Source organism: Sander vitreus, chromosome 19 (assembly GCF_031162955.1).
Source record: "Sander vitreus isolate 19-12246 chromosome 19, sanVit1, whole genome shotgun sequence".
NCBI classification, from domain to species: Eukaryota; Metazoa; Chordata; class Actinopteri; order Perciformes; family Percidae; genus Sander; species Sander vitreus.
Window position 1 is genome coordinate 538,773 of NC_135873.1, and position 23,879 is coordinate 562,651.

The window sequence follows — 23,879 nt, forward strand, 5'->3', positions numbered from 1 at the left end:
ATTAATGAATACAAACATACAGAACACAACAGAGCCAGAACAGCAGAGACTGAGCGGAAGCTATTGCCATCACGGTCCAGTGCAGACAGCGGTTACAGTACATTATGTAACAGAAACCACGTACAGGATTATGCAACATGTGGCTGCTTTACCTCAGCTTGTTTCCGGAGTCATAAACAAAAGAGGAGTTGATCAAATTCAGCAGGACATTTTTCCAAATAGACATCGCATTTTAGCAAAACCCTAAACCTAGTTTGACTGATATCTAAAAAAAACCTTATGTGTCCAACAGGTCTAAAAAAGTGCAAAAGACAAATTCACTGTGCCTCTTTAAACGTCGTCATGCACTGATACATTTTCACAGACACACATCACACAGGTTTCCTCCCATAAGTTAATTTGCATGCTCACATCCTCTTTTCACACTTCAGTTCCAGTTTTACTTCCTCTGTACAGTTGTACAAATCTGTATCTCATTCTCGTGTGTTTCCCAATGTTAACCATTATAGAGTGTTACCCTCTTGATTAGGAATCAACTCTGCAAGAAAATCAGGTAAGGCAACACAGACTTAGAAGAATCCTAAAACAAAACATGTTGTTTTTGGTTTTTTTCTCTTTATATTATGTATTGTTTAATACGTGTAGGAATACCAACATGCCAAGCCCCCTGAGGGTTTTCTGAGTTTCCTTTGCATGTCCTTTTTTTATTTAATCTCTACTAAATGTATCATTGTTGTTGTTTTTAACATGTGCTAAATAAGCACACGTCTTACAACAGCAGTTATTGCACTACAAATTATCCGATTGTATCACAGATGAACAGATAAATGACAGAAAAAGGGAAGCACTTGAGAAAATGAGAGCTATGAAACTGAATAAGTGCAGTTTGGCTTCCCCAAATAAGAATGAATGTGCCATGAGGGGTTTTCCAGCAAAAGTCAAATACTTAGAAGATTGACACAAAGCAGGGTTGGTTTTAATGTTGTCATCTGCTGATCAGAAATCTTATAAACACGCATTTATAATTTATAATGCTTTTGCTTTGCAGTTAATGATACTGGCTGGGTTTTTACTGCTGAGGCTGTGCATCTGAATTACATTTTTCAAGAGTCATAACTCCTCAAAATGTCAGATCTTAAAACATGGATGGCAGAAATAATCATCACAACTCAGGCAGAAAACAGCTTGTTGTATTTGTTTTTGTCTGTGTCACAAAGTAAAAATCTGTAAACTGCCAAAGTGTTGACTGCATATACATTATTTATGGCCAAAAGTATGTAGAGAAAAGTTATGGAAAAAAAGTCCAACATCGACAATTAGGAATAGATCAAGCGCCATTCATAGTGCTTTTAGATCGACTCCGGAGTTCTCTGCTTTGGAAAAACAAAAAAACCATAATTATAACAGATAAGTGCCTTCTTTAACATTTTCTACATTGCATATATTGATATCATAATAACTGCACAGAGCTTTCCAGCCGGAGAGCAGAGTTCGCATCCAGGGGAACTCAAAAGACTTCCAGAAAATGTGTGTTCATGTCCTGGGAGTTCTGCTTAAGGGGACCTGTGTTTTAATCCAAACCAACATCATTTTTCTAATCTTAACTAGTCGTTTTGGTGCCTAAACTCGACTGTTGCCGCCAGATGACGATCACCTTTTGTCAGCTAAATTTAACTGTAAATACCGCTAAACATAAATGTCATGTGACCGATCGTCACAAATTGTTGTGCGTGCGTTTTTTTGTACGATATCATACGAACCCGTTCATGAGAATGCCTTGACCAATGTGAAAGAACTTGATTGTTCTGCACAGAGTCCACCTCATCCAACATATTTGAGATCAGTGTTGGGAGTAACGGCGTTTAAGTATAACGGCGTTACTAACGGTGTTATTTTTTCAGTCGCGGAGTAATCTAATTAATTACTTTTCCCATCGTTGCAACGCCGTTATCGTTACTGAGAATGGAAAGTGGAGCGTTACTACAATGTGGTTGAATGAAGCGTGAGATGTCAGGCTTTGGCTACACGTCAGCTGCCTGGAGAGCCGGGGTGGGGATGATGACACCGTTGCAAAAGACGCTTCAGTCAGTTAACATAAACATCTTTGACGTTAAAGATGTTATAGAACATAAAAAATAACGTCAGTTACTTTGCTGAGTAACTAATTACTTTTACAATGTGGTAACTGACTTACTAACTCGATTACTTTTTGGGAGAAGTAAGATGACCAACACTGGCCGGGCATCACACCTGTTCAGTGTGGTGAGTGATGACGTGTGGCTGAATGTCACATTTTTCATGTTTTTCTGGACTAAGTTCTTGGACAGTGCTGGAAAGTAACAAAGTACTTTTCCTCAATTATTGTACCTAAGTACAGGGCTTAAAGGGTATCTTCTGTTTTTTTTCAACCTGGACCTTATTTTCCTATGTTTTTTTCCTAAGTGACTGATGAGAACAACAGTCTTTGACATTGGTCCATTATTAACATAAAAAATAACGTCAGTTACTTTGCTGAGTAACTAATTACTTTTACAATGTGGTAACTGAGTTACTAACTCAATTACTTTTCGGGAGAAGTAATTTGTAACTGTAACGAATTACTTTTTTAAAGTAAGATGACCAACACTGTTTGGGATGAAGTGGAATGCCGACTGAGAGCCAGCCCTGGGGTCTCATTTATAAAAGTGGCGTAGGCACAAAACGGGGCTGAAAATGTGCGTACGCCACTTCCCACGCAAAGGTTGTGATATATAAAAAACAAACTTGACGGGAGAATGTGCGGTCCTCCACGCAAACTCTGACCCATGCCTACGCACATTTTGGAGACAAAATAGGAATTGGCGACGCAGATGGTGAGGTGGTGAACTGAAGTCAGACTGCAGAAAGTAAATGTGGGAAGAACGTAAGAACGTAAGTATTGATGCCTCACACATTTTTTTCACTCCATATCATCCACGTTACCATGAAGATTAAATCCAGCAGTGTTATTTGCGCTTGTACTGAGTGATAATTGTTCCATAAACACCTCCAACTCAAATCTAAAATAAAAATACGTTCTTAATATTTAATCATTCAATTTATCGCACCGTTGTGACGAAAAGAGAGCTGAGCCAGAAGGCAAAGCTCTCAATCTACCGGTCAGTTTTTGTTCCTACCCTCACCTATGGTCATGAAGGCTGGGTCATGACCGAAAGAACAAGATCCAGGGTACAAGCGGCCGAAATGGGTTTCCTCAGGAGGGTAGCTGGCGTCTCCCTTAGAGATAGGGTGAGAAGCTCAGTTATCCGTGAGGAGCTCGGAGTAGAGCCGCTGCTCCTTTGCGCCGAAAGGAGCCAGTTGAGGTGGTTCGGGCATCTGGTAAGGATGCCCCCTGGGCGCCTCCCTAGGGAGGTGTTCCAGGCACGTCCAGCTGGGAGGAGGCCTCGGGGGAGACCCAGGACTAGGTGGAGGGATTATATCTCTAACCTGGCCTGGGAACGCCTCGGGATCCCCCAGTCAGAGCTGGTTAATGTGGCCCGGGAAAGGGAAGTTTGGGGTCCCCTGCTGGAGCTGCTACCCCCGCGACCCGACCCCGGATAAGCGGATGAAGATGGATGGATGGATGGATTGATGTCTTGCCGTCACGTTGTCCGCTACGGAGCGCAGGAGGAGGAGGAGATGACCCGGCTGCATGGATTACAGGATAGCATCAAATACCCCTATCTAATGAGATAACGACAGAACACAGTGTAAATAACTAATTATCTGTCTTTATCTGCATATATCATCAAATGTCAAAGTCCGAAAATACAGCTGTTCTCTTGCGCAATCGTTACCTTTAATGTCCTCGTTATCAGTCCGAACTTTAATACTGTTTGTGACAAAACCTGCATGAAGAAAAGTGTGTTTGCCTATTACACGTTCTTTCGTCTTCAAATTGTATCTCGGGGGGTGAGGGATACCACTAGTTGATGCTGTGTTGGCAACAATCACAAATTGTTGTAAACATATATACTACGGTGACCCCCGTGCGTAATGCTGCATCATGGCACTGCTGGCCCTGCAGGAGGACTACGCTAATGGAAGAATCAGGAGAAAGAGAGACTTCAGGGACCATGACGATGACTGGCTAATATGCCGATTTAGATTCCCTAAAGCTGTGCTCTTGGATCTATGTACTGAATTGGGTCCAGTAGAGTGGGCAATAATACGCCGGAACCGTGCCATCCCAGAAATGTCAGACAGCTAAGTGTTTTATTTTTTTTATAAATATTTTATATAATCTTCAACTTTATCACTAAGGCTTGATTGGATATAATATATAGTTCTGTTAAATCTTATTATATCCGTCTAGTATATCGAAGCTGTCCCTGAGTGCCGTAATGTCTGCCATTTTGGACGTATTATTAATACATGCAGTTATAGATCAGGTTCCCCTATACTGTGCAAGAACAGGCTGAAATTATAATTCAATTTGCAGCAATTCCTGAACGTCTGAGAAGTTTTGAGCTTTTTCTTCGCCAGTCATCATGATTTGGTTAACAACTGCCAGTGTCATTCATATACTGATCAGCATTCACAAGGTGCTTTGGGCGTGTGCAGGGCGGGATAAGAGGCTGATCCACGTACACACACTTGTAGGTATTCTCTGATTTATAAAGGGAACATTGCTTACAGGTGTGCATACACACGGTTTTATAAATGTGACTTTTTTTTGGCGTATGCCATTTTGGGCTTTTGGGCGTACTACCCTTAAAGTAAGGATCCTACGCACACGTTTTATAAATGAGACCCAGGATCAAATCAGTGTTGGACCACACTAAAGGAACTACAAAGTCATGACAGCATTTGTAATTGAAATCTGCATTTAAATAAGTGCCACAAGCAGTAAAGTCACCTTCATAGACAAAGAAATTCCCATGATTTCTTTGATATATGTTATATATATATATATATATATATATATATATATATATATATATATATATATATATATACGTTGATATATGAATTAGTACCGTTGACTATGCTGATCTTTTGGGGGAACAGACAGCCGGAAAGGCCACAACAGAGGAAGCTATCTTAGATTGTTAGCTGTGTGTTTGGACTCACTTTGTCTCACTATCTGATTCATTAATCCACTCGATTACTCCTTTTTTTTTTTTCCTTCCTTCCTTCCTTCCTTCCTTCCTTCCTTCCTTCCTTCCTTCCTTTATTCCGTACAGTATGGGACAGAAGACCAACATTTACTTCACCCTCCTCTTCGTCTACCTGTGCTGGGGTCAGAGGTCAAACCCAGAAGGCGAGAGGTCATCCTGCAATCAGTGTGACCTGCGGCTCGCCTGTAACTGCTCCTACGGAGGATTTACCTGCATTCCCATGGTGACAGACCGCGCCCTGACTCTTGATCTCTCCTTTAACGACATCACCGGGGTGACCAGTGACGATCTGAGAGGACACAGGAGACTGAGAGCTCTGAGTCTCCAAGGTAACGTTGATCGGATTTTATTGGCTTTAGAGCAAGCGTCTGTAAAACAAAAACAAAAAAGATATATTAATTAATGTGCACGGTGCAGATTAAGAAGAGTAAGAGTAAGAGTTCTTCACCATAAGTGATTCATGAAGGAGTCATGACATCTGATTTCCTGTCCATATTGTGTTTAAGTGGATATGTACTACTGTATTAGACATGATTTCTTTCTAGAGCAAATAAGAAATCTCTCATAAAGTTTTGACAGTGTGCCAATTGCGAAAACTAATGTTGTATTCCTCGAGACCGGTCTTGGTCTTGAGAGCACTTTTTGAAGGTCTTGGTCTCGTCTCAGAATCAACCGTATTTTTACTCATTGTTGTCTTGGTCTCAGATAAAAAAGGGCTCAGGATTTTATTTCAAGACGGTCAAGACCACAACTGCAGGGGTATCACTAAATTGCCTGTGCATTGTCTGATTTATGTGTTACCATCATTACTGTGATTGGATGTAGAACTTCCTGCTTCAAATGCAACCAATATCTTAACTTATTTGTAATTAAAATTTGTTGCCAGACCATTTTCATGCATTAGATGAATTCATTAATTTGTAAATTAATGTTAAAATTAGTAAGTATCTCACCTCCAAGTTCCATTTAGTAGCTTTTCATGAGTTTGTTTTTTATCATTTCACATGGACTTCATTATCGGAGTTTGCACAGTTTTAATGAAAAATGAAAATGTGCAAATGTCCACATTTTCCAATGCCTAAGGTCCAGAACAGACTTTGAACCTCAGCTTTTAAGACAATGTGGATTAAAAGCCTTAAATTGCTCAGAAAAAGTTTTCTTATTAGGCAGTTTATTGCAAATGGCAAACAGAGCCAAGGTAACTTAGAAGCATTTCCAGATCTGGATCTAACAATAATGACAATAACCATAATTTAGCGATAAGTAATTATAATCAATGGTCCCAGGATTGACCCCTGTGGACCCCCTGATTAAATTTTCAGAATGTTGATTTTTTTATATGTTGATATTATCGTCCTGCAGGTAACAGAGTAGCTATGATCCATCCATCTGCGTTTGACTCTCTGTGGAGTCTGGAGGAGCTTGATCTGTCCGACAACCAGCTGACTGCTCTCAACCACAAATGGTTCAGAAATCTAGAAGCTCTGCAGAAGCTCAACCTGCTCAACAACCCATATAGGTAAAGCGCTAAGGTTACAGTTGTAAAAACCTTTGCATCGCATATGATGTTCAGTTGTCCCCATACTTTTGTGTGTCTTGCGTCCTCCAGCTGCCTTGGTTTGCGTCCAGTGTTTCAGAGGCTGGTCAGGCTGCGGAGGCTGGGGTTTGGAGGTCCTGCTCTGGAGGAGCTAAAGAGAAGAGATCTATCTGGAGTAACTGAGTTGGAAGAGCTCACTGTGCATGGCAACAACCTGAAAAGGTGAGGGACTGACACTGTTTTTGTGTGTTTGTGTTGTTAGACGAGAGCTAGTCTATATCAACGGTAGTACATTTCCAGGCTAAAGCCTAACATCCGGTGCGTGGCTCACCGGCGGATATCTGGGTTTGCCCCTCCGCCTCCGCTCTCTGTGTGTTGCCATTCTTAAACTTCCTTCACTACGGGAAACTAACTTCAAGCTAGCAAGCTACACTCTAAAATTGGCAAGTTTTGAAGACAATGTGGATCGTGCAACAAAGCAGGCCTGCTTGGGGAATGACTGTAAAGATTGACAAAGAATATGTTTACGTGCTTTACTATCTAACTTGGACATTTTGGGATTGATTGGAAGGACTGCTGTAGATGAAATAGTACACACGGATATACACTGGTAAGAGCAAATTACATTTAACCATGTATCCAACTAATTTAAATAGCTCATGTTACAGTATTGTGTGACCAAGTAACCCCTTTAATATTGTATGTGGTGTTTTTTTTTGCGGGTGCAAATGTTTCACCACAAGTTCTTGCCCGCGACTATTTTTCAGAGCCACCATCGCTGTGTCTGGAGTTTAGAGCCGCCCAAGACGATTGTGATTGGTTTTCAAAAAATGCAAACAACCCAGAGCGTTTTTCTTCTCCTTTTCTGGAGAATGTATCTGTGGTGTAGCCAAGGTCTGGTTTCACCACAGATTTACATGTGAGCTGATGCAGCTGCTTTAGGAGGATGTTTTGTATCAGAGTTTGTGGATTAAAATCTGGTATGAATCCTGAAAGGATTTATCTTCTGGGCTCTGTGAGCAGGACAGTGTGTGTTGGACTGAGTCAAAATGAATTAGAGTGTATTTGTTTTCATCTTTTTTGGGGATTTGTTGATGATAGAAAAATATAGAATATTGACATATTAGGAAAAAGGTAAACACCAAAGACTGAACTAGACTTACTTTTTTCATCTTTCACTATACTATTTCCTATGAGTCTCCTGTCACTTTCTCTCTCTGCAGTTACGAGTCTGGTGCTCTAGGGGACGTTTGGCCGTTGGGTCGTGTCACTTTGAGCCTCCATGGTCCATTTTTAACAAACACAGCCTTAGCCTCGGCTGTGCTCGCGGATGTTACATACCCTGAGACACCTCTCATTCTAGAAGACCTCCATCTGATTGGGAATGAGTCTGTTCAGCCCTTCAGAGAGTCAGCCAAAAGGAGAGTCAGGTCTGTCAACAATCTAATTTTCTTCTGTTTTAGCAGAAGAGCACAGTCACATCAACATTCAAGCTGTAATTTTAACTGTGGACTGTGGAACTCTTAATCGTAAGAAAGTACGAAGTAAAAAATAAGAAATTACAATTAAAGAGAAATTAGAGACTATAGATAAGTACCTCATACAACCACACTTCAAAAGATTAAAAGTATCCCTTTAAGTTCAAATGTCAAACTTTATCCTGCCATTTAAAACTAGCCAAACATGGAATTGAGAATGGGAGACATTGCTAAATGCAGTATTTAAATATTGTCAGCTTTTATATAAGTGTGTAAAAATATAAAATGCCACATGGCATATAAATCAACCAACCAGATGCTCCTCTGTGCTGTTACTCTTCAGGAAAATATCCTTCAACAACCTTTTCGTGTCTGATGAGGCCATTGTTAACCTCCTTGTGGCGTTGGATGGCGTGCCAGTCACATCCCTCTTCATGGATGGCGTCACGTTGACAGGCGAGGGCAGGTAGGAAACCATTTGATGATCCATCAAATCCATTTTGTCACAAGCGTGCCTTTTTTGCCATTTTCGGGCTGACCTTAACTCCTTTCATTTGAAAAGTTTCATCAGTATTTCTCAGTAATTATGCCAAATGAGTTCAGTGAGTGGGGGAGATTAGCATGTTTACTCGACCAATCAGCAGCCAGATAGAAACGTGAATCAGCTGTTAATGTGCTTACCTGACGACCATCCAAATCCCGACTGTTTTTGGAATTCCTTCTCCTTAACCAAAAGAATTACTACTAATAACAGCCACTTTATATAGTTCTGCAATAAAAAAAATTCAGGTGAACAACTGTTGCTTGAATGAATGATTGCATGAATAGTAAAAGTTTTTTTTGTTTCTTGGTTGGTGTTAGGTGGGAGGGAGCCAAACAGACCGATCAAAAAAGCATCGACGAATTCTTCGTACGAAACGTCGTGGTGCTGAATATCTTTAAATTTGTCTCCTTTCTGCAGCTGGGGTTTATGCTGAAATACCCCAGGAAGGTGTCCGTTATAAACTCTCGGGTAAGAAAGGTGGTTATCTGTCACAAGAAAGTCACATGCAGTAGCTACTACATCAATCCATACATAGCTAGAGCAAGAAGTCCCAACATTTTAAAAAAGAAACAAGAAATAACGTCTGAACAGTGAGAATAAAATGTGTAATTTTAAAGTCAAACTTTTCCCCCTCAGGTGTATGTGATGCCCTGTAACACATCCCACCTGCTATCGAACCTGCAGTACCTGGACCTGTCAGACAACCTGCTGACTGACCTGACTCTGACGGAGACAATGTGCAACGGAGACGGCACGATGAAGGACCTCCGAGTTTTAAACGTCAGCGGAAATGCTCTGAAGGTGCCTTCATGAAACTTTAAAAGGAAAAACGTCTTTTTGCGTATTTTGCCCATTACTTCGTATCAGTTATGATATGATTTTACTTCACAAAGAACAATTCCTTTTCATCAAACTTATTTGGAATTCATCCATTCAGTTTTTTTCTTGTTTTAACTTTAATTTAGTCTAATCATAACTGTATATAGGCTGAGTATTACTACTGTTGACAAGTGAACTGATCATCATGTTAAATCAGTGTATAAGTATATATATATATATATATATATATATATATATATATATATATATATATATATAAATCCAAGAATACTTGACTCCACAGGTTTAAAGAAGAAATCACCTGTTGCATGAAGTGAAGACTTAACTATCTCTGTTCTTCTGCTGTGCAGTCTTTGTCCACGGTGAGCCGGCAGGTAGCAAAGCTCTCCAAACTGACCCACCTGGACATCAGCAGGACCGGATACAGTTCCATGCCCGAGGGTTGCTCCTGGCCCTCCACCCTGCGGTACCTCAACATCTCCAGGGCTAAACTTACAACCATCACCCCCTGTCTACCCGCAACTTTGGAGGTACTGAGAGAAAGACCATGTAGCAGTAATCCTGAAAGACCTGTCACTATCAAGGCTGTTCACTATTCGTACATATAGCTATGGGGAAAAAAGAACTGTAATTTGTATTTATAGCTGTAAGCATTGAGAGCCACCTTATAAGACCATGACGATCCATGGAGGGACGAGGTTGGGGCAGATGGTTTTGTCCTAAAATGGAAGGGATTGTGTTCCGGATGAAATTAAGGGGAAAACACAAGACTTTCACCAAGTAAACGGTTGTTCTCGTACCTGGTGTAGGTCACTTGTGTTAAATCCAAACCACAAACTTTTTTGTCAGCTAAACATAACTAAAATACACTAAAATACAGTCCCTCCAGGAAGCGATTGCAACAATTCACGCAAATTCATCCAATCACCGTGAATTCAGTGTAACTCGCAATTTTGACCAATCACCGCAACTTTACAGCAAATTTTACCAATAAGCAGAATTTCCCGTGACTTCAACCAATCACAGCAGTCCAACGTGCCAGACGGGAGTGAGAACATGTTGACGTAACACACATACGTTGCTGAATTCTTTTCCTTGTTTCCGATATGAAGACGAGACGTGTGTGACTTGAACATCTCACATTTACCAACAAAACGTACAGCGAAAGAACGTGAAAAACATTTCAGGCTGTCCTTCCAACCTGTATATATTTTAACATCAAAGTCCGCTGTAATGATTTTTCACTCTAAAGTCGCCACTGAAAGCTGCTGCTGCAGGAAAAACGGGAGATGAGACGTACACGATGACCTAAATTGAGGACAGATACGCTCCTTATTGTAAGTGCAATGATAAGTTAAAGTCCAATAAGTGCTTAATCAAACCATATGAATGTGTCCCAGGCCCAGGAATGTGTCCTTTTTTTGGTAAGGTTACTAGGAAAACTCAGCCCAGAGTAGTTTTTATCCGCAATTGTCACTGTCTCTCGCAACTTCATTGCAACAAAAATACAAAAGACATTGTAACTTTTATCGCAATTTTTTACAAAAGTTGCCGCAAATTCATAGTCTGGCTATCACCAGACCAAGCTCAATCTTTTAAGATTGAACATTAGTCTGGGGAGTCTCCGTATTTTCTCTGCACAAGAGGCGTGATCAACGGGCATAGTTCAAATGACTCTGTACGCAATTGGATAGTCCTTCAACCAATCAGACCAACGATCCAGGTGACGTAGCAGCGACAGCGCCATCAATGGGTTGCTGCCATGGAGTGCTGCGCTTCGGTGGCCGGCTTGTTGAATGTAAACAAAAAGCTGCTTGGTCGCTTTTCTATCGTCATCGTGTTAAACCCGCCAATAGCGCGCCAGGTTATTCAATACGCACAGATTTCCAGCCTGAGCTGTAGGGCGAAATCAAATCGCCGGCAGATCGGGCTGGGTTTACCCAGTCTAGCAAATTCAAGCATTTTGGGTCACAACAATCTAAAAAAAAGGCCACGAAATCCTGGAGGGACTGAACATAACTGTACCCTCTGTGCCCTTTACCTGGCTCACAGTCACCTTTTCCCGACGAAATTAGACTGTAAAGGCCGCTAAACATACCTGTCGTGGACCAGCTGGCAGTTACTGTAATTTTGTAGGATATCATGCAAATTGTTTTGCATAACTTTTCGTACAACATCATACAAACCCGTTCATGAGAATATGTTTACCTTGCATCATTTACAGGTGTTGGATCTGAGCAACAACGATCTCAAAGACTTCATTCTGATCCTGCCTGCCCTGAGAGAGCTCCACCTCTCTGGAAACAAGTTACTGAAGCTGCCCCCAGGATGGCTTTTCCCCAATCTACAAAAAATGACAATACAGGTAAGGACCAATCACATCTCATATTTTTTTTCTTCCAATCCTTTGTATTCCCCAGTGTGACCACTCCTTGGATTCCCACAGGCAAACACCCTGAACAGGTTCGACCGTGCGGACCTCCAGTCATACGGACGACTCCAGGACCTCCGGGCGGGTCAGAACAAATTTGCATGCGCCTGTGACTTTGTTTATTTCCTCCAATCAGCCATTAAAGGAGGCGAAGACGTGCATTTAGCAGATGGAGAGGAGAGCTACGTCTGCGACTCACCTCTCTACCTGCAGGGGGTAACGGTGGCTCAAGTCCAGCTCTCTATTGTTGTGTGCCAGCGGGTTTTGTTTGTGTCTGTAAGCTGTGGGGTGGTGCTTTTTGTAGGGATTCTGCTGTGTGTCCTGCTGTGGCGCGTCCATGCATTCTGGTACGTCAAAATGACGTGGACGTGGCTGAGAGCCAAGCGTAGCTCCCTGCGACGGCGGCATCGCAGAACTAGAGTGGGTTCAGAAGAGTTGCCGTCCTATGATGCCTTTGTGTCCTACAGTGAGAGAGACGCTAGCTGGGTAGAAAACTTGTTGGTACCCGAGCTGGAGGAGCCAAGGTAACGTCAAACTATTTTTTGTTGTACTTTCTGACAATATCAGGCCCTACATTTTACAGTGTTTGTTAGTTAGTTTGTTAGTTAGCAGGTTAGTTACTCAAAAGACTAAAAAACTACTTACCAGATTTCAGTGAACTTTTGTTGAACATTAGGTCACAGGTCAAGGCTTTTTGAATGAGGTATACAAGGGAACACTAAAAAAGTCTGAAGTAAAGTTTGATACGATATGATTTGAAGATGATCAGTATAGCCCACAAAACCTTTTTTTGAACCATTCCTCCAATAGTTTTTATCCTATCTTTACCAAACATGGCACAAATTAAATCTTGATTGCTAGATGTCACCGAGTACTGTCGATAAGAAAAAACGACCAAAATCGATGCTAACAAACTGGAGTTGCTGCAGCTAATGGCCAGAGCTCCCAGTTAGCTGAAATGCCAGTTGTGGGGGCATGTTCTAAAGAGTGCCTTTGTACCTCTTAACAGACACAAAATGTAATTAAAATGTCTGTGCAACATGAACAGGGCTCTTACGTGACAACAAAATGTGTTTTTGAACTCAGTACATTGTGAAGAAACTTTAAATTCAAAGTTTGTCTGTCACCTACCTCTTTTTCCATTGGTCGCTTCACCGAAAAGCCCAGAAGAGTCGATCACGGAGGTCATGCCTTTGCGACGAAAACTTGAAGTTTATTTGCTCTCTCGTTTATACTCCTACAGGGAGAACGATGAAGACTCTGTGGATCAGAGAACGCTCCGGCCTCTGACCCTGTGTCTCCACAAGCGGGACTTCCTTCCTGGACATTGGATTGTGGACAACATCATGAGTGCCATGGAGCGCAGCCGGCGGACCGTCTTCGTCCTCTCAGAGAATTTTGTCCAGTCCGACTGGTGCCGCTACGAGCTGGACTTCTCCCACTTCCAGCTTTTCGACGGGAATGCTGGCGGAGATGAGGCCATCCTGATCCTGCTGGAACCGCTGTCCACGGACGACATCCCAAAACGGTTCTGCAAACTGCGCAAACTCATGAACTCCACCACTTACCTGGAGTGGCCTCAGGATGAGGAGAGGACTGGGGAGTTCTGGAGGAGTCTACGCCACGCTTTGAGAGAAGACGAGGATGATTACTGAGAGAGTTAGTATGTGTTACAAAGTATGTAAGAAGAGAATAAAGAACAAAGCAGCTGCGAAGAGAAGAAAAGAGAAAAAAATCGACAAGGAGGAGTCCAAGGGAGGAGTGTGTCAAAGGACAAAAAGAGATGAGAAGAGCAGGAAGACAAACAGGAAGCTGATGAAGTGAAGGAGTAGCAGCGCTTTCACATAAAGGATGAAATGATGAGATAAAGTAAGATGGAGGAGATAAAGAGAAGACTGAACAGAGGAGTAAACGATGTACAGTAGATAAAGCAACTAGATTTAATGTCACAGATGAGCTAAATATTGTGACTTTACTACTGTCTATAAATGAGACCCTTGGTCATTTTTGCCAGTCAGTGGGCCGAAAAGATAAAAAAAAGTGAAGGCCTCAGTGAAATCTGGGATGGGATGTCTGACAATTTCTGTAACTTTCTTAAACTCACAATCTTACTCACTTGACTATTTCCTTTGTTTTAATCACTTAAATGATCTACATTATTCTGTTAGTTCTTGTTTCTTCGAACCTTTATAGATTCAAGGGTATTATCGACTCAAATATTTAGCAAGTGTTTGTATAATAATAATGACAAATAAAAAGGGTGGTGATAATTCACACAAAAAACTAATTGGTTGAACATGTTTCAGCTCTTTAAAAAAACTGTAATGCATTTAATATTTGTTACCGTAAAGAGCGGGGGGAAGCAAGCCCAGAGCAACACCATTGAGAGAAGAATAACCTCCACATCAAATGACCAACAATCAATAGCATCCTTTTTTATAATCCTAATTTCTGATTTTGGTAGTGAGGATTGCCAAAATTATAATAGACTTTCATCTTGGATTACAAATGTAGATGTGCTGCAACGTCATTTGCTGGTAGTGTGGTAAAACGGCCACTTGGGGGAGCTGTTGACTTGTCATTTCTGCAACCTGAGGTCAGGTCAGCCAGACAACAGTGGATGTGAAACAAATCCAGGATACAGTAAACATCTGGAGCAATTATCAGACCACCATGTTTTTCTGAAATATCTTCTTTCAAGGGTTTGTAATTCACGTTAAGTCTCGAAACCAAAATCAGTTCTTTAGCGAGGGGACACTCAAACACAAGAGGTTCAGTATATGCTCAGGCAGTGTGAACAATCAAGGTAATGACAATTTAAGTTAAATTATAGCTGTGCTACTGAAATTTGGGTTGTAACTTATTTCTATCTATCTATCTATCTATCTATCTATCTATCTATCTATCTATCTATCTATCTATCTATCTATCTATCTATACTGTGCATATGGGCATACCTGGTAAACTTACCCATTCACAAATTGGGCTGAAAGAAGAAACTCACAACATCTTAAAAGGTGTTTTATTATCCCTGCTTGCAGTCAGCATGGTCTGGGCCGTGTGGACGGCAATATTACGCAACTGCGGCCTGGGCCACTATGTGCGGGGACCTCCAAGATTTTGTAACGACACATTGCAATGATTGGCTACAGAAGAGGAGAAGTCCGTTCTAGGAGCCGCTGTTACCCCTACTCTGAAAGCTTTAACTGCAATCAGGAGGTTTGCAATGACCATGCATGTTGTCTGCACTGCCCGCAAGAAGCATTAAACCCTTTTAAGGCTTCAGTATGCTTTGAATGACATTTGTTGGATCATACATCTTTAACTTTATACTTTTATACACGTATTTTTTTTAGCTGACTGTTTTAGAGGGTTACAGCAACTCCTTTTTGTATGTAGTCAGAAGTTGCTAAAGTTCCATTATGAATCCGTATGATGGATGAATTCAAGCATGTGTCTTTAGTTTCAGTGTCTTCTCCTCTGGAAGATTTGCAGGATGTGCTTGATTGGCCAATATAGACAGTGTTACGTAACAATAATTAAAAATCAATGACAGGAAACAGTTTTGAAGAGAACAAGCAGGTGAGTTTTAATATCATCCAAACAGGTAATATGGGTAATAAAGTCTAAAATATCAATAAAAAAATTACAGAATCAACAGAAAAAACTAAACAACACCAAGAAAAGTTACTTAACTATGACATTTAGGCTTTCATAGGCAAGTCAATGTTTCTGATTACATTACACCAAACATCAACAATGGTAAGTCTAGAATACAGTATTCAAATAAGTGTTGGTTATAGAGGGTTATAAGTTGAGTAAAAACCTGTTCACAGCCCCAAAAATACACTTGGTACACAAAAATAGCAGGGCAGCATTGCAATTTGTTGTGATGACAACGAGTCGGTTAATCATTCGGTCATAATTAAGATTTTATGAACTCTAAAACAACCTATGCAGCCCTATGCGTTTTGAAGGTCTGAACACTTAATCAGTATCCATTGGCTCAATGTCCAAAAGCTCCTCAGGGTCTGCTGGCTCAACCACAGACTTGAAGACCTTTTCTAGGTCTGAGTTTCCCTTCACTTCTTTGTTAACTCTCTCCAACAGCTCATCCTTTCCACTTACTTTTAGCGTACTCACAAAGTGTTCAAATATAGTAAGCAGAGGTTGGGCAAACTCTATGACACTTTTGTCAGGTTTTGGAAACCCATAAGCATATCCTGCAGTGTGCAAACCAAAGACTCGACCATGAGCATCAAACACTGGGGAGCCAGAAGAGCCGTGATACATGAAAGTATTGTAGGTCCCTACTTTGTCTGCTTTTTTTCCACCCATCATTATGTTTTCAATGCCTTGCTCTTTGATAATGTGACTGATTGAGAGTAGAGTTACAATACTGTCTTTGTATGGATTTAAATGATCATGGACAGCCTGCTCCCTCTTCTCTTTCTCAATGATAAATGTAGGATCCATTTTTTTAAGTCCTCCCGCTGGGTGACCAATAAGACAGGCTTCACCATCCCGAGGCATTGTACCAAACATCTTCAGGAGTCCTGGTGGCACCATTCATTTTCTTTGTTTGTGTTGAGTGGTTTGATTTCTGGCTCTCAGGGTTGAGCTCAAGTATGGCATAATCAAGCTCATCCTCAGTGTAGCAGATGTCACCTTGAGCCAGCTCGAAGTAGTAGTAATTCATGTGCGGCTCAGGATTTTCATAGTTAAAGAAAGCAAACACTTTTAGACCCTCCTTCAACTTTTGTCCTTCGACACAACCACTGAATAGGTGTGCGTTCGTCAAGATGAAGTTGTCAAACAGCACAAAGCCTGTTCCCTCACAAACATTCTCAACAATCACTTTGCAAACTGACTCGCCCAGTTTTAGCAGCTTCCTGACTCTGTGAACTTCACTGAATGACTGTTGGATCTTCCCAAAGTTTTCCTTCCTCAGGTTCAGTGCTTTCTGATAAGAATCATCAGGGAATCTACTCTCCATCAATTCTCTCAAAGCTGGCGTCTGCTGACGCAGTTTTTCATAAATCTCCTTAATGTCAACACTGCTGCCACTTTTATCAACTGCTGCTCTGACACTAATTTGTCTCTGCTGTATTATATCTACAAATGGCATTGTGTCACACTTTTGAAGTGAATTATTTGATGCACCGGAGTTTTTCTGCTGTCTTTCATAACTTGCCCTCTTGTTCCGTGGAAGACATATCTTGAATTGTTTTTTATCTAGGTTGTCAACCTTTTGTGTGCATTCAGTGATGGAATCTGGATCCGCATTGTCAGTCAGAATGAAGTCGCCGAGGTCATCAATGAAGCGACCGTCTCTTTTCAGAGCGTCTTTGACAGTCATCCCCTTCTCCCCATAGACACACAGATACTTGAACTTTTTGACAGCATTGTTTCTAAAAAGCTTTTTTTGTTTGGTGTGTAGCCCTCCGATTTTATCAATGTAAAAGACAGAATACTTGTCCCTTGACTGTATCTGTTTGTAAAATTGGTCTTGGGCAACTTCAACCTTTTCTGGTTCACCTGATATGATCAGAGTCTCACCACTCCTGATACAAGTACAAGGGAAATGTGATGCAACAATAGAGTCCCTTGCTTTACCCAGCAGTATCACAATATTTTCATCTGAAAAGTTCTGCACCTTCTTCCCAAAGTTTTCAGTTGATTTTATCACCTCCAGTACTGTGCGAGGATGATCACAGTCAATAGCGTATTTCTTAGTGTCAGTAGTACTGAATTTGACCATGATACGATGTAAATGTTCGCCCTGCAGAAAACCAGAGTGAGAATAAAAGTGCATGTCCTTGTTGATGTAATAAAAATGCTGACTTTTTGTACATGCAGCGCATCACTCTACTCACCATGATATCAACACCATTCTCCTCTTTCACTCTCGCTTGGCTGCGTGTCTGTAAAACAAGAAAATGCTCTAGATGTACTGTTGTAAAAACAATGGAACACAAAGACAAGTGGGTACCCTGAAGAGTTATGTACCACCCTGTTTACTGTACCTTGAGGTCATGCACAAGAACACACACATATGGTGATGGATGACTTGATACATAGTCCAATGTGCCGCCACTATAAACGTAAAAATGAGTCGTAATTGCTGCTTGAACAAGGGACCTATGGGAGCGTTTGTCGGGGGAGGACAGTCTTGTGTAAAGACAAACTGAAGACTAATTGTCTGCAGAGCATGCTGTTGGACCTTATTAAATAGTTTGTGTTTCTCTTTTGGAGTCCAGCATGAATACATTTACTTTGTCTGAAAAATCACTGCCTGCATGCTCGTCCATCCCTCCCACTCACACTATTAACCATCCTAAAGTGAAACATCTAAGCAATTGTTTTGTGACACAGCCGTAAGAAATTGATAAGCTGCTAGAATATCAAATGCATCAAATAATAAGAGCCTAATCATTATTATTTTCTCTTTAAACCATATCAAAAACTGAATTCATATTCCAATCAATTTACCTGAGAGCCTGTAGCTCTACCTAGATTGGACCCTGCATCTTTGCTTGGCTGAGAGCCTTTGGCTCCGTCACCTGGATCAGACTCTGTAGCTCTGATCTTAGCTCCGCCTGTAGCTCCACCTGGCTGTGTTCTCTCTGGCAACCGGCTGCTGCCAGGATTGTCCTGATGAAATAATGGCATTCACAAACAATGAAATCAGTGGGACAATCTGTAGCTAATTCTGCATGGTAAATATACAACCCAGTCTCACGGCAGTTTGTGAAACGGTCACGTAATTTAATTTGATTCGTGTACACAAACACGTTTTTGTCGTTTTTTTCGTGATGGTCAGCACGTTTTTTTAAACTAATGTATTTCAATGGGAAGCATCTTTCGTGATCACAGCACGATTCTCAATGAGAAGATGACGTAGCATTAAGAGCGACTACAGTAGCGAGTAGTATGAAAGCCTGAAAATCCGCATAGGGAGGATGGTTGGGGGGGTGGATGGGTCAAACAACACAGGACTTTCACCCAGAAGACCGAGGATTGTGTCCCACGTGTCACCTTTCCTAAACCCAACCGTCCCGTTCTTCTTTTCCTAAACCCAACCGTCCCGTTCTTCTTTTCCTAAACCCAACTGTCCCATTCTTCTTTTCCTAAACCCAACCCATCCTGCTGTATAAAGCTATGCAATTGTTGGTATTATAAAAAACGTGCTGACCATTACGAAGAAAAAATGTGCTGACCATCACGAAAAAAACAAGATAAACGTGTTTGTGTACACGAATCAAATTAAATTACGTGACCGTTTCACAAACTGCCGTGAGATTGTGTTGAAATATATCCATGTGGGAGGTTTTAGTTTACTAAACATTAAGGCTACACAAGTTACAGATTCAGTCAAAGATAAGTGTTTTTCAAATAATAATTAAAGAGAGTTGTTGAACTGTTACTTACAGATGGGCTGAAGTATGACGCAATGGTCTTTTGCTTTTTTGGAGGATTGTTCTTTTTGGAAGGCATTTTCAAAATTACTCCTAAAATGACAAAAATAAAGTAAGTTGATGTTAATATGACATCTTTGAACCATCAACTAAATGTATGTTACTAACATCTTACAACTGAGATATAAATATAAAAATTGACATGTCTCTTCTGCCTGTACCCAAATCTATGCCAATAAATATAAAAAAGAAATTATTGCATTTGCAATACACTTCTGTATCTATATGTCAACTGACAGTTGGCTGCCTTCAGTATACTGTACACTCGCTGATTAGTTAATGGTATACAATCATTTTTAATCAAACATCAAGTTTTATGGTGAGTTTTCATTCAAAGTGATTTACATTAACAAGACGTAAACGCCTCACCCACATTCCTTTTTGAAATGTATAATTAAGCCAGCCCAGTTTTTCATATGCGCTGCCGATAGACTGTATTAAAGTTGCTGCCTGAGCAAGCACAGCCCGCCCAGCTGCTTGTTGCAATTTGGTTGACCAATCACAACAGAGTGGGCAAACACAGCCCGCTAAACCTGTTTGAGTCATGATTCACTCGGATCTTTCACCCAACTCTTTAAATTAAGTCATGAGTCGCGAGTCTCTATTATTATTAACTCGGATCAGTTGAGTCCTACTACAATCTAAAATGATAACAGTGCCACACACAAACCTCTTGCAACATTAGCTACTACTAATCCTAGCCATCTTAGCTGCCAAAAGCTTTATAACTTACACTTTCATAGGCACCCACAACTCCACAAGTCAACTCAAGCGACTGAGTGAGCAGAGAGACAGTCCGAGACAGATTATAGGAACTTCCCGACCCGCAGACTCAGAGCTGGAAACATTGCAAGCTCACAGACCATGGGACTCACTCGAGAATTCATGAGTCATCATGACTCATGAGTCCTGGATGACTCATGAGTTCTCGCGTGATTCAGTCAATCGCGCGAATCCTCTGGCTACGCTGTCATGAGTGGATCTGTAGCAGACGAGTGAGTGAAGTCTCTCCTCGAGCTCAGGGTAAAGCAAATCCACAACAAAAGCCATTATAACGTACAATGTTCTGCACGTAGCCTAGCTAGGCCTACTGTAGGTTTGGTGTATAAATGTAGTATGGTAAAATGCAATTAGGTTGAGCAGACCGTCTGAAACATTGCAAGCTCGCAGTAGGACTGAGTTTCCTTGGCGATTTAGCAATACTGACCCAAGTGACTCAAGTGACTCGCAAAACCCAGATCAGTTTAATGAGTGACTCAGAATAATCAGTTTGCCAGGCCTACAGCCCGCCCAGCAGCTTGTTTGAATTTGGTCGACCAATCACAACAGAGTGGGCCATCTGTCCAATCAGAGCACACTGGGCTTTTCAGGAAGGCGGCAAAAGCTCAAACAGAGTTTTAAGCAGAGGAGCGGCAGCAATGGGCAGTATGAGAAACATAATATGTTTTTTGAACATCAAAGCATGTAAACCTATTGTAGGAGATCCCAAAATTACAAAAAGGAGTATAATAGGGGCTCTATAATAAAGAAAAAATATTTAAAAATAAAAGAAACACGGATTAATAAATGGATGGAATGGATTAATAAAACACACATTGTTTTCAAATCCTTTTTTTTAAATCATAAGTAAAAGGAAGATTAAAATAATATTAAATGGAATAAAATTGATTAAACTGTAGAAAACAGATACATTGCAGCTGCAATGCAGCGCAACATATGTCCCAAATTTAACTAATTAATACGCAGGGGTAGAGACATTTGTAAAGACAGCAGATTGTTCTTTTATACGAGTGGCTTAATAACTGCAGTTTTCTGGGCCTGTGGGAAAAAAGCCTAGAAGTGACTATTTGCAGAAGTTCTGATGTCCCTGATGTTTGGGCAAGAAAAAGATAAGATGTTCTGTTCTGTGAAACAGAAATTGGATCCTTTTCCCCACCGTTTCATTATATAATCAACATTGTAGAATGTATTCCTAAACAAAGACCCTAATAATAAGACCATACTGTATATGTAAATAAAGAATCTGGTTGTCTTACCTTGACTTACTGCGACCGTCTCTGAAAAATGGCGCGCTGTTTTGGAAGAAAGATAGGAAGTGGCTCTGCTCTGAACCTTCCCCTTCTCATATTTCATTAACCCTGTCCACGTTCGCACATGACAACCCAGTATTCAAACACACACACACACACACACACACACACACACACACAAAACAGATAGGAGAGCAGAGTGGACACGGAGGAAATGACGACAGACTTGAGACTATCTTTCACACCAGTCAAAAACTCTGCTCATCATCCACATGTGAAACAAAATCCACCAGTACAAACATACAAACCTTCCTCTTTCAGTTAAAGTGAAATAGTACATAGTACATAGTCATTGGAATAAATGCAATTATATTTTTCAAAAATACTGCTTGACAGTTTACGTAGCAAACTCGAGCAACGTGTAGTACGTGAGAGGTATTTCACAGTTACTTAAAGGCTTACTCTCCAAGCCTCAACTTTCCACTTAAGATTCACACATCATATAGTCAATTACTTACATTGTGCTCAACGTATCTACAACAAAACTAACATAAACAGACCTGAGAAGCCAGTTGACCGAGGAAGGTGAAGCGTGGCTAAACAGTTTAGCCTCCTGTACTGGATTGCACCAGCTATGCTTCCATTCAAATGTTGTATTATAACTTTACAATTCCATCCAACAATAATAGGATACCACATGTTGTAGTTTACAGTTTTCACCACTTGATGTCACTGTTGTTATTTTGCACTAGCTGTAGATTAAGCTAGTTGTTATCACTGGGGAGATACACTGTAGGTCTGGATATGTGAGACTAGCTATTACCTTTAGTCATTCTGTTGAACAGAGGTTCAGTTGACAACTATATTGCTGCATAGAATGTATTAATCTGTGTGAGTGCTTGAAAACATATTAATCTGTATTGCATTTATAACAGGACAGATAGTGTGCTTTAGAGAAATGCAGTTGGTTGAGTGGAAAGTACTTCAGTACATCTTGCCATTGCTGCAAAAGTAAAGAGAACTGACAGTTTGTGCAGAGCAGTGCAAGAAGAAGTCCCCAGCTGCATATCCTGTATGGCACGTGGTGTGTTTCCTTTAAGCTTTTGGTGTATTGCTTGCAAAAAAGATGAAATTAGAGTGAACACCCCCAAGCTGGGTCTATGAGGGGAGGGAGATGAATTGTGTATAAAAGAGAAGCTTTGCAAGTCAAAGGACCTCTTTTTTTAGGGCAGGACCAGACTCCTGGTGCTCACAGCACAATGGGTCAGGGCCTCTAATCTGGAGGGAACGCTCTTCGAGCCTATCCGGTTCTGAGTATGGCACTTAGGGACCGAATAGGGTACCTCGTGCCTTCGGGCAGCGGGACTTAGAAGATGTATTACACCTCTCAGCACTTGGAGGGAAACTCAGAGAATCAGATTGGTTTTGAGTATAGTGCATTTTATTTGTACACTGCTGTGTTAGCTTTGCTTTTCTTTATAAAATAAATAAAAATACCTGAGCTAGTGTTGGGCTAGGAAACTGACCAATGTATGTATAAATAGAGGTATCTCGCCGACAGGCACGGGTTGGTTGTCTCTTTTTTGGGGCATTTTGTACCGAAAGGACTTCCGTATATTAGTATTCATTGTACTCTGTCAGGGACTTCTTAGACTTTCTGCTTCAAATAAAATAAAAATACCTGAGTTCAAGTTTGGACTAGGGAACCAAAACCCTCGTATTTATTCTGTGCCTTTTTGGAAGATTTTCTATTTTTCCTCTTTTGCTTCAAACCCCCTACGGGGGGGTTTGAAGCAAGTGAGTTCAGTGAGTTGCGGACTGCATTTTTCAGCGGATCTGAACCTTTGGTGATGCAGTGAGGAGCGGCCCTTAAAACGGTGAGTGTTAATGAAAATCATATGGTTATGAAGCTTCTCTCGGGCAGTACTTTTCCTGTATAGGAGGTTAAAACGCCTGTGATTAGGGGACATCTAGGGTGTTAATCAAAGCCTCTTGCCTTACCTTCGGGTTCCCTGACCCAGGCAAGGACCCTTTAGTGCGGGTGTGTGTGTCTCTGTAATAAACTTAAAAGCAGGGAAGTATCTGAAATAACTCCTTTTCATAAAGACCAAAACATCCGCTCCGCTGACAGTAACTGGTGTTGTTGTAAGGCAGAAGAGAGCATAGTAGACGCGAGGGTTATCGAGGGGAAGACAAAAAGGGAGTTGGCTTTTAGAGAAAAGTGATACGAAGCCTCGATAACTGTCACATCGCTCGTCAATTCATGTGTTTGACTGAAGTCTCTCTGACGGACAAATTAAAGGATGGGTTTCCTATTTCGGTGTGATCTCCACACGGCTCCACTAGATTTGCAGGTCAACGGTCACGTGTTCAACTTTGTCTGAGTGGATGTGCTTGTTCGGC

The 23,879-nt window shown here is 41.1% G+C and overlaps 2 protein-coding genes across 3 annotated transcripts; one reads left to right on the top strand and one right to left on the bottom strand.

The window, feature by feature from the left end:
- Positions 1 to 442: 442 nt before the first annotated feature.
- Positions 443 to 14,251, top strand: LOC144534217 (toll-like receptor 2 type-2). Of its 2 annotated transcripts, XM_078276023.1 has the most exons (13): positions 443 to 553; positions 5,205 to 5,467; positions 6,501 to 6,657; positions 6,748 to 6,897; positions 7,899 to 8,105; positions 8,497 to 8,619; positions 9,015 to 9,165; positions 9,334 to 9,498; positions 9,888 to 10,067; positions 11,762 to 11,902; positions 11,984 to 12,053; positions 12,273 to 12,492; positions 13,212 to 14,251. In XM_078276023.1, the coding sequence occupies exons 2-13, from the start codon at positions 5,206 to 5,208 to the stop codon at positions 13,621 to 13,623; spliced, it is 2,238 nt and encodes a 745-aa protein (XP_078132149.1). In that variant the 5' UTR covers positions 443 to 553; position 5,205; the 3' UTR covers positions 13,624 to 14,251. The 2 variants fall into 2 exon arrangements, with proteins under 2 accessions (XP_078132149.1, XP_078132148.1); XM_078276022.1 differs by having other exon boundaries at positions 11,984 to 12,492.
- A 1,280-nt stretch (positions 14,252 to 15,531) lies between these two features.
- On the bottom strand, positions 15,532 to 21,594 carry LOC144534311 (serine protease FAM111A-like). The gene is given in 6 exon segments (XM_078276162.1): positions 15,532 to 16,534; positions 16,536 to 17,750; positions 17,845 to 17,892; positions 18,461 to 18,622; positions 19,400 to 19,479; positions 21,483 to 21,594. Coding segments are annotated over 6 exon segments (2,181 nt in total). The 5' UTR covers positions 21,580 to 21,594; the 3' UTR covers positions 15,532 to 15,955.
- Positions 21,595 to 23,879: the final 2,285 nt, after the last annotated feature.